The 13,209-nt window shown below is 36.7% G+C and overlaps 2 protein-coding genes and 1 non-coding gene across 3 annotated transcripts; 2 read left to right on the top strand and 1 right to left on the bottom strand.

Moving 5' to 3' along the window:
* Nucleotides 1-270: 270 nt before the first annotated feature.
* On the bottom strand, nt 271-1,721 carry LOC113779529 (uncharacterized protein At4g33100). Its single transcript, XM_027325121.1, has 3 exons — nt 969-1,721; nt 698-782; nt 271-585 (listed from the first exon to the last, which is right to left on the bottom strand). Exons 1-3 carry the CDS (start codon nt 1,055-1,057, stop codon nt 481-483), a joined length of 279 nt encoding a protein of 92 aa, XP_027180922.1. The 5' UTR covers nt 1,058-1,721; the 3' UTR covers nt 271-480.
* Nucleotides 1,619-1,721, top strand: LOC113781836. The gene has a single exon (XR_003469738.1). It is a non-coding gene; the product is annotated as a U6 spliceosomal RNA (small nuclear RNA).
* Nucleotides 1,722-4,352: 2,631 nt separating this feature from the next.
* LOC113779526 (aminopeptidase M1) lies at nt 4,353-12,191 on the top strand. Its single transcript, XM_027325116.1, has 19 exons — nt 4,353-4,646; nt 4,776-4,921; nt 6,320-6,422; nt 6,971-7,157; nt 7,250-7,343; nt 7,565-7,718; nt 7,821-7,925; nt 8,031-8,147; nt 8,226-8,339; nt 9,414-9,596; nt 9,749-10,031; nt 10,117-10,238; nt 10,332-10,429; nt 10,851-11,028; nt 11,116-11,230; nt 11,317-11,384; nt 11,503-11,577; nt 11,663-11,740; nt 11,841-12,191. The coding sequence occupies exons 1-19, from the start codon at nt 4,404-4,406 to the stop codon at nt 12,024-12,026; spliced, it is 2,649 nt and encodes an 882-aa protein (XP_027180917.1). The 5' UTR covers nt 4,353-4,403; the 3' UTR covers nt 12,027-12,191.
* Nucleotides 12,192-13,209: the final 1,018 nt, after the last annotated feature.

Here is a 13,209-nt window from a genome sequence, read left to right as displayed (position 1 = left end):
ACAGGAAAGTAAGTTCAACAATTAAATCAGAAGAAGAAGGTTGATCCTTGTCAGATTCCCATTCCTATGTGTAAATGATGTTTTTTCAGTTTTTATTTCCCTAATCAACCTGGCAGAAAATTTATCACTAGTTAACGATTCCAGTAACGCTTAAATAGTTAAAGCCACTCTAGATGGCTAGCACATCAGATTTTGACACTCGCGCGATAAACAGATGTACCATTGTGCCAGCAGCTTGACAATCCCAAATACAGTGAGTCATTTAATCGAAAAGTTTGTACTATAACATACAACTTTTTATCATCAAGATGATCTCACTCAATTACATTAAATCCAACAACTTTCCCATATCAGTCATGCATGGTACTAGTCACATAAAGGATATAACTCTTCAACCATAAACAATTTTAAGGAAACTAAAAGAATGTAAAACAGCAATTTCAGCAACAACCTCAATCACAATCTTGTAAAAACAAGAAGTCATTTGGGAGCACCATCGTGCCTTTTAGAATCGGCTTGATTTGTCAAATCTACAATGCCATCCGCTTCCAAGAATCGACTCAAATGCTTATCATCTAAATGTTGCTGGAAAATAAGATGCAAAAAACTCTTACAACAAAACAAAATCTACCAGATGACTAATCTCAATCATCTGCCATCCAGACCAAAATTGAAAATAAATGAATAAGAAGCTTACAGATAAACACTCCCTGTATTTCTGCCACTCAGAAACACACTCCTCTTTGTCCCATTGACCCTTCAAAAACTTCTCAGAATACCATCTGCACTTTCATAAACAAAAACAAGAATGAGGCTACGGGACAGAGTGAAACAAACCCTCTTTGGACAAATCGATAAACAATACACTAAAGAACCCTGTTTTCTTGCTTAAGAAAGCAAATAGAAAAATGAGAATAATAACAACATAAATTTCAAGGGCAGAAGTGAAAAAGTAAGAATCTTTATACCTGTTGAAGCAGTTGTGATAAGCAACTCTAAGATGGGCACAAGGTGAAGTTGCTAAAGATGTTTTCTTTTTCTCCCTCAGTATTGCCATATAAGTTCTTTTGAGGCTTTTCTACAAACACATGTTAAACAACAACAAATTCTGGCTTAATTAGCAGCACTTATTTTATCCGCCTTCCTGCTGCAATTCTTTCCTGTCTTATACTTTCTAGCTGCCGCTTCTTTCTCCCACTCTCAAGAAACTGCAGAGGAGACCTCAGCGTCAGAACTTTGGGCTGAAGCTTATAGGGTCCCGCAATCTTTTACTGCTTCTTTTCTACTAATTCATCTCTTCTTTCACATATTACACTTTCCTGTTCTTTTTTTTTTCGGTGAAATTACTTTCATATAGTGCTCGTAAATATAAAATGAGTAGAAGGAAGTTGATAGCCTCAGCAAACCAGGGGAATAACAGTTAAAAGTAAATGACTCAATTCAACAAGAAACATGGGCATGAAAAGAGTTAAAGTCCATTAGCCATTAATCGATAATGACATAGGCCCATTAGATTAGACAACCCTGTGCTCAAAAATTCCAACAATCTTTTGCCCCACATCGAAAGGAGAGAGGCAAACAAACCCCTTTATTTATTTGCGCCTTCATCATCATGGACGTCCCTTCGGGGACATCCGATAAAATTGGAACGATACAGAGAAGATTAGCATGGCCCCTGCGCAAGGATGACACGCACAAATCGAGAAATGGTCCAAATTTTTTTTTTCTGTCTTCCATTCCTTCCACGCTAATTGGACTGAGAATCCACTTCTAAGTGTTATTTCTCTCCCTCATTAAGGTTCTCAATTTACTTACTTCATCTTTAATCTAGCTCTTTTTTAATTTTTTAATGTAAGTTGGCCGTATAGGACACTACATCTTGATTAACGAAGCAACAAAAGAAGAGCATGAATCCTGACGTGAAAGTTAGTCGCAAACCATTTTACAAAATGTTAATAGACCACTTGTCCATCTTGTTGACAAGTCACTCCTTCCAAAAATGACAATAATGTCTTGTATTTGTATGTCTTGGTTATACAGTGCATATAATTACTGATCAGCTATAAAAATGAAATACCAATTGGAAAGAAAAACTTTTCTTGACATCAACCAAAACATGTTGCACGGTTATATCCTCTTAAACTCTTTTGTTTCATCTTTTTTCGTTGCATCATTGCAGGTTTTAGGCTTATATCTTACAGCTGGTGTGAAGTTTGAACTCAATTTTTCAATCACGAAATTGGATGTCCTGAGGCTCTTGACACCCAATAAGTATTTTGGTAATTACATTTAATTACAAAATTAATCATTGACGAGTTACAATTTTCACTGAAGACTCAAAAGATAACTAGCCACGTAGTTGTAAGAAATGGTACATAACCTATGTGATTCACCGATGTGATTCACCGTTAAGTCTCCCTCCCCTTAGTGAAGAGTAGGAGTAGTTGTAATATAGAACCCGTCTGGATCAAAGATGATTCACCGAATTCTCCTTAACCTCTTTAAGTCCCCCACCGCTTAGTGTAGAGTAGGAGTAGTTGTAATATAGAACCCGTCTGGATCGGAGGTGATTCACCGAATTCTCCTTACCTCTTTAAGTCCCTCTCACCTTAGTGTAGAGTAGGAGTAGTTGAAATATAAAACCCGTCTCGATCGAAGGTGATTCACGAAATTCTCCTTCACCTCTTTAGATCCCCCTCCCTTAGTGTAGAGAGTAGGAGTAATTGTAGTATAAAATCTATTATATCGACAAAAAAAAAAAAGGTAATGGTACATAACCTATGTGATGCTGTTCCCCCAGTAAGGGTTTTAATTCACTGCCTTGGTTGGTTAGCATTTTCCCTTGCTTTGAATGGAGTTTAAGCCATGACAACTTCATCTTTTATTGTCCCTCTTCTTGGTTTATTGGGTTAGCATCCACTTGATTTTACCTTGGCCTGCTTTCCTAGTCTTTCTGCTCCTTAGCCCTGATTTGTGGGGTGCTTCCATTTAAATCTATGTCTGTCCTTTAACCCTACAGCAGGAATCAGAATTTAGACAAAAAGCATCTATATTTTTTTTTTAACGAATACATATTAAAGTGCAGATACCAATTGTCAAGAATCATCGAGGAGAATAAAGATCAATATAAAAAAATCAAGTCGCTTAATGGAATTAAAACTATGAAAAATGCGTATTAGACCAAAGAGGTGCGCTGACACATTTTTTATGTTTTTTTTTTTTTTGAAGTTTTAGCTTATGGAATTTGAACTCCTACCGTATAAATGGATGACTAACTTGCAAAATTGAATTGTTAGTTGACCCCTACTCATAATTATTGATAATTATTGAAACTCAAGTCCCTGTAAATGCAATTTATTAAAGAAAAAATTCAGCTTAAAAAAATAGGGAAGGTTTTTAATAATTGCAGTCACCTCCCCTGAGGTTTAAAAAATTATGAAAACCTCCCCTACAGAGTATGTTTTGGTAACAATTGGTGATGTGAGCAAAAAAAAAAAAATTCCAATGAATATCTAATACTACTCCTCTATGATGTGTAAAACAAATTAAATGATGAAAAAGCCAACTATCACTACTGTTATTCATTAGGTGAAAATTTCAATTAAGTTTTTTGTTGTTGGAAAATTTCTAATCCCCGTTTGGATTACATTTTTCTGAATTTTTTGTAAAAAAATTACTGTAGCGATTTGATATATGTGAGGTAAAAAGGTGATAGGAAAATGTGTTCACGGAAAACGTAGTAATTTTTCTGAGGAAAATGGCAATCCAAACAATGAAAACATTCTTTTTTCGTGCTTTGGATATTTTTCTTGATTAAGTAAATTTTGAAGATACTTATTTTAACAAATGCCTCTTTAATTGGCTGATCGACTTTTTTGTAAATTGATTAATAAATCTAGTCAGAAAAATTGGAAATGAAATATAATGTACTAGATTAGATGACATTAGAGTTTTAAGATAAAGAAGTATTGCCAAAAAGGAATTTCTATTTTTCTCTTTCAAACTCATTTCCACTTGAAATTTGTAAATCTGTGAAGGTTATCCATAGTTCCTTCATATCATTAAGGGCAGTAAGTACTTATTTTTCAAAGTTTAGGGAAGGTGACCGTAATCGTCAGAAAAGTCAGAGGAGATTTCTGAAATTATCCTAAAAGAGTAACTCAAAATCGTAACCACTGGGCCATTCAATGGCCACCACCTAGTTGGTGGGGTCTTTCACCTTTGTTATTAGAGTAGAGTGAGTATTTTAAGAAGGAAAGGGCGGAGTGTCACTTTCACACATTCCCTTTCCCTAAACAGTACGCAACTGCCCCTATATATATCCATGCATTATCCATCCTTCCATCCGTCTCCAGTGTAAATCGAATTCTACACAGCTTTCTGAGCTCACACTCTCATTTGCCATGGCAGAAAAGGAAACAACCAACAGCAAATACCAGCAATTCAAACGTCAACCTCGCTTACCCAAATTCGCCCTGCCCAAACGCTACGATCTCAAGCTCAAACCCGACCTCACCGCTTGCAAATTCTCCGGCACCGTCGACATCTCCGTCGACGTCGTTTCCGATACTAAGTTCCTCGTTCTCAATGCCGCCGACCTCTCCGTCCGCGCCAACTCCGTTCATTTCACATCCTCTTCCAACAAGGTACCTAGTATTTATGATTTTCTTAAAGTTGCTTTCCTTTGCATTGCTTTGTTTAAATTCCTCATGCGCTCTGTTTTTGCCTTTTTGGATGCAATCGATCATGATTGGCCGGTGTTTCTGTGAGTTAAGGCTTTCGACGCGGTGGCCGTGGACCTGTGCGAAGAGGATGAGATATTGGTGCTGGAGTTCGCTGAGAGTTTGCCGATCGGAGTTGGGAATTTGAGTATTGCCTTTGATGGAACCCTAAATGACAGGATGAAAGGCTTTTACAGAAGGTATTTCTGAACTTACTTTTCTCTCTTCCGTATTCAGGTTAATAAATAAACCAATATAACACATTGATAACTCAATTTTTTATCTGTGTGCGTAAGTAAACACACTACGTATTATTAGGTTATGCATCCATGTGTGAGTTTAGTAGATTTCTGTTTATGCTTGCATATCTCAGGTCTTAGTAGTGCATTTTTTTTCACCTTTTTTTTTTTTTTTGGAGGGGGGGAGGGGGAGGTTCCTCGTTAATCATATGCTGGTCAATACGGTGAGATTGGGTGTATCTTTTTCAAATGCTTTGTTGTGTTGACCAATGCAATTGCTATCTGTTATTTCAAATTTTTTCCAGGCTCGTTTCTCACCTTTATGTGCCCATAGTTAAGTGATGGAGGTTGTATAAGACAGTTTTTTCAACTGACTTTTCAAAGTTTGTGTTTTCCATTGAGAGTTTCTACCCTTTGTAGAGTTGTGGTATATTCAGAGTAAAGTTTTGTTTCCCCTTGTGGAAATGTTCTAAACGGGTGTAAAAAATGATTCTCTTTCCTGTTACTGTGTTTCTTTTAGTACTCATCATTATATATTTGGTAACAAAAGAAAGCAAAATTCCATAAAAGTCCTTTTACCTGAATTTTCTGGGTTCTCTTGAAGATCAAATTACGGTCATATAAAGGAATGGATTGTAGAATCGGAATGTAATTGTAAAAATGCATGTGAGATCTTGTTTATGGCAGAAAATCTGAAGGATTTACATTCCTTTTTGCTTAAAAAACATATAATACGAATGTATGTCCTAAGAATCCATAGTCTGTTTACATTCATTTAGAAAACTCGTTAACAAAAAGCTTAACTTTTTTCACCTACGAAGAGGAAAGAAGCAGTGTAGGAACAAAATTCCAAATAAATTGCACTCATTCTATACAATTTCTTAGCACAGCAATTGTCAAGCGGATTGTAAAGCTATTAAAACCAATGAATCCAAGTAAAATGATGATTGGCATTGCCACTGCTTCTGCTGCTGCATTTGAAAAGTATTCACATGGCTGTGTGTACTTGTCCACCTAATATTCTTTACCTATACTATTTTTGTCTGTCTATATAATGTTTCGTAATTGAGTCTCCAAATCTTCAGCCTGTTAGGTATCTATTTAGATAGTCATTTTCCTATAAATAAATTTCAAGAAGGTGATCAGAAGTCGAAGGTGCATATACTTAGTTTGTGCATTTGTGTTTCTGAAAGTGTTTATGTACTTTGCTTTCTCAGTTAACAAGTAAAAGCTTTGCATTTTCTTATCTTAACTTATCCACACATTTTCATTAACAATAAATTATGGTCTGATACTTTGTACTTATGTATCTTTAAGTAATTTTCTGATTAAGTAATGGGTTTAATTTCCTTTGTTCAGTGTCTACGAGCATAATGGAGAGAAAAAGAACATGGCTGTGACGCAGTTTGAACCAGCGGATGCTAGGCGATGCTTTCCATGCTGGGATGAACCAGCTTGTAAGGTGCTTGCTCTCTCTCTGCGATTTCTGTATGTTTGCATATCTGTGTGCGCTGTGATGTCTGCAGTTATTGTATGTCTGTGGAGCTGGCTAATTTAATATGGTCAATAAGGATGAAAGGTACATAGGAGGTATCAATTGTGGGAAGTGGGAGTAGAGGAGAAATGGATGAAACATACAGAATCAATCTCAAGTATAGTCTTAATTGCTAAGATTCCACCAAATCTTTTGGCGGTCTACTGCTTGTTACAAGTTCCATCTTTAACTTTATGTCATCTCACCTGTTGACAGAGCACACTTTTTCATGTCATATCATGTATTAGCAATCATAATTTTAGCCATTACCAAGGTTAAAATCATAGGTTGCGCAAGAGTACATCAGTTGTGTATCTTTTGCTTTTAGGTGTTGTATTTAAAAGTGTTTTTCTGTTTTTTGAATAAAGTATCAGGGTTTGTTGAAATTGACTGCCTGAATGATATTTCCAGATTTAATTGAATATGGAATTCTGAAATAGCCTGATTTTCCTTATTATAATTCTCTTCATGTTCAGGCTACATTCAAGATAACGCTGGAAGTACCATCGGAACTCGTTGCACTCTCAAACATGCCAGTTCTTGAAGAGAAGGTGAATGGAAATCTTAAGACAGTTTCCTATCAGGAGTCACCTATCATGTCTACATACTTGGTGGCGGTTGTTGTTGGTTTATTTGACTATGTCGAAGATCAAACTCCTGATGGTATAGATTTAAATTTTTTCTCTTTTTTGGCTTTATTAATTATGTCATCAATGTTCTTTTGTTTCACGATAAGAAAATACCACATCTTGCAGGAGTTGTTGTACGAGTATACTGCAAGGTTGGCAAGGTAGATCAGGGGAAATTTGCTTTAGATGTTGCAGTCAAAACGCTTGGTATATATAAAGAGTATGTTGCATCTCTCTCTCTCTCTCTCTCTCCCTCTCTCTCTCTCTCTCTCTCTAAGATGTATTTTGTTATAATTCAGCATTATGCAATTCATTTGTGCTTATTGGGAACTTATATATTCTTATTCACTTCTGTTTAATTTCAGCATGTCTTAAAATTATCTATTTAGGTTCTTGGACTACATTTTTCCAATGCATTTTGGTTTTGCTTCACACTTCCAGGTACTTTGCTCTGCCATATTCCCTTCCCAAATTAGACATGATTGCAATCCCTGATTTTGCTGCTGGGGCGATGGAGAATTATGGTCTAGTTACATATCGAGAAACGGCTTTGCTATATGATGATAAACACTCTGCAGCTGCAAACAAGCAGAGGGTATCGTGATTTATGAATGTGCTGAAAATCGTGGTTTCATTGCTGGAGTTTTGCTTGTTTGTCAATTAATTGTCTGAATGAATAAATTATTGATTCCTTTAGGTTGCAACTGTTGTTGCCCATGAACTTGCACACCAGTGGTTTGGCAATCTTGTGACAATGGAGTGGTGGACGCATCTATGGCTAAATGAGGGCTTTGCAACATGGGTACATCTGTTTGGAAAATATTGGCTTTTGAAATATACAGTCATTCCTGTATGATTATTGACATATGCATTTTCTTTTTTATTTTTATTATCCTTTTGGGTTCAGGTTAGCTATTTAGCAGCTGATGCTTTATTCCCAGAATGGCAAATTTGGACTCAATTTACTGACGAAAGTACCGAGGGACTTCGGTTGGACGGGCTTTCAGAATCGCATCCAATTGAGGTGAATGAGCCTGGCTTACTGTTTTTACCCTTGAAACGTTTGATGTTTCTCATGTCGTGAAATCTTCCTTCTTTGCAGGTAGACATAAATCATGCTGCTGAGATTGATGAGATTTTTGATTCAATAAGTTACAGAAAGGGTGCATCTGTGATTCGGATGTTACAGAGCTATCTTGGTGCTGAATGTTTTCAGGTTCATCTTTTTCCTTCCTCCCCTCTTTGGATCATCCATAATTCAATTGTTAGAAAGCTACATGGAAAATGTTTGTAATCAGAAGTGAGAAGTCTAGCGTGTGGTGAGTCATTGCGCGCACCAACTTTTCAAGTGAGAACTTGAGATAAAAACAAAAAAGTCATATCCATGCTTCACATATAGAATAACACAACCATGTAGTTGGGGCATTCCATTGGCCCAATGGGAGGTTGCTGTTTAGCATGTCAATCTAGAAAAATATAGCAATCAGCTATGTATTGAGCAAATATGTCTAGCAAAAGATTTGTTGAATGCCGCTATTTTAAATTCCCTGGGTCTTAAGATATATGCCTTAATTCTTGATACAGAAGATACAACTAAACCATATAGGGGCTTCATCCTGGCTTCTTTCCTTGAGCAGAATCTTTTCATTTAAAATATGACTTAGTTCATGGTTCTTTACCCCAGGAAACAGTATCCTTCATGACCTGATGATAAAGCCAGTCATCGAACACTCCACTGAAATCTCGTATCTTAAAAGAATGCTCCTATTGATGAAACTTTCTTCCGCAAGAGTGACTCCTTCACCATGCTGTGTGATTCATGTATCTTTTAAAAGTCACCGCATAGCATGGACATAATTAATACAACGGGCAGTGACACTAAGTTGCATTATGGGCTGGTCATGAGGAAACTCTTGTACAAGTGAGAGCAGTCAATATCTTGATGCTCTTCTCCGACACTAAAACACAAGATAAAGCAATCTCTGACCTTCACTTGTAAATGAAGCCAAAAAAGAACAAAAAAAAACACAAGAGACCGTGCTGGTCAATTCTTTTGATTCTTCAAGAAAATTTCTACTCAGAAGCAAAGCTACGACAGGATTCCATCTGTTTGACATTCGCTTTGTCAAATCTCCGTTATCCGACTAGGGAAGGGGCTCTGGCATCATTTGTTGTTCATAGCTGATTCTTTTCACATTGGTTCTTAATCTTGATTTACTTGTCCAACGACAACTATCCACTTAATTGTAAATTGACAATTTTTTCCCCTTCCTTTATTAACTTTATTCAGAGGGCACTGGCTTCATACATTAAAAAATATGCTTGCTCAAATGCAAAAACAGAAGATTTGTGGTCTGTCCTCGAGGAGTCATCTGGAGAGCCTGTGAACAAGCTAATGAATTCGTGGACTAAGCAGAAAGGATATCCAGTTGTCTCTGCCAAGTTGAAAGACCAGATTTTGGAATTGGAGCAGGTTTTCCGGACTGACCTAACTATATGACTGCTTTTGCTGCCAAATTGGAGCTTGATATACATTGCTTAACCACGATGTTTCATATAGTGCAGCATGTTAGGTGCTTTGAAATTTCTGGATGTTCAGTATTAATATGTTCCAATTAATGGCAGTCACACTTTTTACTTAGCGGTTCTCCTGGAGATGGTCAATGGGTTGTTCCAGTAACTCTGTGCTGTGGATCCTATGATTCTCATAAAAGCTTTTTACTGCAAGCAAAATCTGAAGCTCATGATATCAAAGAATTGTTAGGTGCCTCAGTGTCTAAAAGCAGTTCTTGGGTGAAAATCAATTTGGACCAGGCGGGTTTCTACCGTGTAAAATATGATGACGATCTATCAGCAAGACTAAGACATGCAATCGAGAAAAAGTACTTGTCAACCATGGATCGATATGGTACTTTGATTTAAAATACTTTCCAGTTTGCCAAATTTCCATAAAATGAAAAGGGTTACTCAACAGCAATAACTCATTTAAACAGGAATTTTGGATGACTCATATGCCTTGTCGATGGCATGTCAGCAGTCCTTAGCCTCTCTGCTTGCCTTGATGGGTGCTTACAAGGAGGAGATTGATTACACTGTTTTGTCTAACTTGATTAGTGTACGTCCTATACCTTAGTGTAAGTGGTTTTTTGCTTCAAGCGTGCTTCTACCTCTGATTACCTTTTCCCTTGTCTGTTTCAAATTCTTGCAGATAAGTGCTAAGGTTGCAAGAGTTGCTGCCGATGCTGTTCCTCAGCTACTGGATAACATTAAACTTTTTTTCATCAATCTTTTCCAGTATTCTGCAGGGTATGCTCCTTAACAGATGTAGTGCTGTTACTTCCACATCTGCCAGCATTTTCGACAGTGTTTACAACCATATTGCTGTGTTCTGTAGTACATGACTTTCAACATGTGTGGACATGCTTATTAGCGAATGCTACAAGAAAATATGTTAGACAATAGTACTGTTTTTGGTGATCCGGTGCCATTTGGCCAAGAGATTTATAGTTATTTGCATCCATAACGAGACAAGTATGATATTTTCTATCGTTGGTTTATGCAATACGGTAGCTGCAATAAATGAATACATCCTTGAGACCAGAAGGTGACTTCTGTAAGTTTTCATCTGGAGCATACCAAGATCATAAATTGGCCTACTTAAGATGCAATCTGAATGATGACACTGTAAGTTTTATTTTTATATTTATTTTTTATTCTTTTGCTGCAGGAGACTAGGTTGGGATCCCAAGCCTGGGGAGAGCCATCTAGATGCCATGTTGCGGGGTGAACTCTTGACTGCACTGGCTCTATTTGGACATGAAGAGACTCAAAAAGAAGCAAGTAGGCGCTTCAGCATATTCCTGGATGATAGAGATACACCTGTTCTTCCACCAGATTTGCGAAGGGTAACAAAATTAAGCATTTATCTGGATATTAAGTTTATGCTATATTTTGAGTCCTGGAAGTCATAGGCCAAAATTGTTTTGTTACAGGCTGTGTTTGTGGCCGTAATGCAGAAAGTTAGTAAATCAAACAGGTCATGCTACGATTCTCTTTTGAGAGTTTACAGAGAGTCTGACCTCAGCCAGGAGAAAACACGAATACTAGGTGACTTTTTTTCACCGACTTATGCTGATGATAATATGTGGTAGTTAATTATTTTTCTGAAACTACATTAATTCTTGTTCTTTTAGGCTCACTGGGATCATGTCAGGATCCTGAAGTCATTCTTGAAATTCTCAACTTCTTATTGTCTTCTGAGGTATTATGGATTTGTTTGGCTATTGTGTAAGAGTGGCAGTTTCATATTATTGTCCTTAAAGTTCCTTGGTATCTAAATTGTCTTAGAATTCTTTTTCTAAGCTGTGTACTGGATGCAGGTGCGAAGTCAAGATGTTGTTCACGGGCTTGGTGTTAGTAGAGAGGGACGTGAAATTGCTTGGAAATGGCTGAAAGTAAGTGGTATCCAACTATAACAGACTCGTAATTTGGTGTAAATTATCATGTTAATGGTTCTATATTCTTTCCATGCAAATGTAGGATAATTGGGACCAGATAGTTAAAACTTACGGTGCTGGATTTTTGGTTACTCGTTTCATCAGTGCAGTTGTGTCGCCGGTGAGTCTTCCATGTGTACTTTGATTTCCTTGCATTATCTCATGGTAACGCAGTTGAATTAGTTTTCCTGCTAATGCCTTTTGTATTCTGCTCTCTGTAGTTTTCCTCCTATGAGAAGGCAGCAGAAGTAGAGGAGTTTTTCGCAAGCCGCATAAAGCCGTTTATTGCCAGGACCTTGAAGCAGAGCATAGAGAGAGTTCATATCAATGCAAAGTGGGTCCAAAGCATTCAAAATGAGAAAAATCTTGAAGATGTAGTGACGGGGCTGGCATATAGGAAATCATAGTGTGGTTTTCCCCTTGGCCTGGGAAGCGTCTCAACATTGTTCTTTTACCGGTTTTTTTTTTCGTGAATAATTTATCGTAAAGTTCATTTTTCAAGTGTACTACCAGAAATATGAGTGTGACAATATAAATAAATGGCCAATCTTCCTTTCTAGCTGTTGCTTCTACCGCTAGAATTCCAATTGGATAGCTCCTAGAGAAGTAATATGAAACCAATTACTATATTTACTGGTTTCTCTTATGGTAATTTCACGGGTGGCGGAAAAACAGAAGCATGTGTGCAACCAGCAATGCTAGACTTGGCGTATCCGATTACATGGCATGGTATCGTGGCTGATGTGGAGGAGTGGAAATGAGTTAGTATATCATATCTAGTCCTTAAAATATCCTCTAATCTACTATTTATTGAGTCCACTTACAAAAGTGATTTTAAATTAGGACACTCTTAAACAATAGACAAAAACATGGAAATTCCTAATATTAAAGAAGTGGGTTATTCATTAGTTTGTTTTTGTAACTTAAGTCTCTCTTTTTTTTTTCTTTTTTTTTATGTCGACAATGGTACCTAACTAATCTACTCCTATTTTTACTCTATAGGGGGAGGGGAAAGTTTAAGGAGGCTTGTATGGAGGCTAGGGTGTGAATTACTAGATCAGACAAGTATACTGATACACTCATTGAACTTTTAAGAATAGAAAATACTATACTTCTTATGTGATAGTCCTGTATTCCTTTTTCATCTGTCCCAAATTGTAGTCCACTTTCCAATTGAAGAATGTAGTTGTATTTTAATTTTCCTAAAATACCCTTATTCAATGTAAGTAGTTATTACTATAAACCTACCCCATTTAATGAGAGTTGATTCTTTTTTTACCATCAATTCAAATTCCCACAAAGTTGTATCATATTTAATGTGAGGGTATTTTAGAAAAATAGCAATCTAAATTTACTTTTCCAACAAAGTTAACTACTTTTTCTTAAACTGTGTGAAAAAAGAAACAGGACTATCAAAGTGGGACGGAGGGAGTAGTTTCGTTGTATAACCAAGCAAATGGTGAAAGTCATCTGTCAATGATCATGTATGATGAATTGGTTTAACATACTGCTATTTTTGGATGCGTATTACTCGTGGTTAACAAGTTTATGTAACGGACGTATTTTATGTAAATTGAAAACTATGTAATG

Source organism: Coffea eugenioides, chromosome 8 (assembly GCF_003713205.1).
Source record: "Coffea eugenioides isolate CCC68of chromosome 8, Ceug_1.0, whole genome shotgun sequence".
Lineage (NCBI taxonomy): Eukaryota > Viridiplantae > Streptophyta > Magnoliopsida > Gentianales > Rubiaceae > Coffea > Coffea eugenioides.
This window is presented reverse-complemented; position numbering and strand designations above follow the sequence as displayed.

Coding starts and splice junctions, on each gene's coding strand:
- LOC113779529 (XM_027325121.1), bottom strand. CDS start 1,057: ATGGCAATACTGAGGGAGAAAAAGAAAACATCTTTAGCAACTTCACCT. Junction 783..968: donor TATCACAACTGCTTCAACAG/GTATAAAGATTC, acceptor ATGAAAGTGCAG/ATGGTATTCTGAGAAGTTTT. Junction 586..697: donor AATACAGGGAGTGTTTATCT/GTAAGCTTCTTA, acceptor CTTATTTTCCAG/CAACATTTAGATGATAAGCA.
- LOC113779526 (XM_027325116.1), top strand. CDS start 4,404: ATGGCAGAAAAGGAAACAACCAACAGCAAATACCAGCAATTCAAACGT. Junction 4,922..6,319: donor ATGAAAGGCTTTTACAGAAG/GTATTTCTGAAC, acceptor TCCTTTGTTCAG/TGTCTACGAGCATAATGGAG. Junction 8,340..9,413: donor TTGGTGCTGAATGTTTTCAG/GTTCATCTTTTT, acceptor AACTTTATTCAG/AGGGCACTGGCTTCATACAT.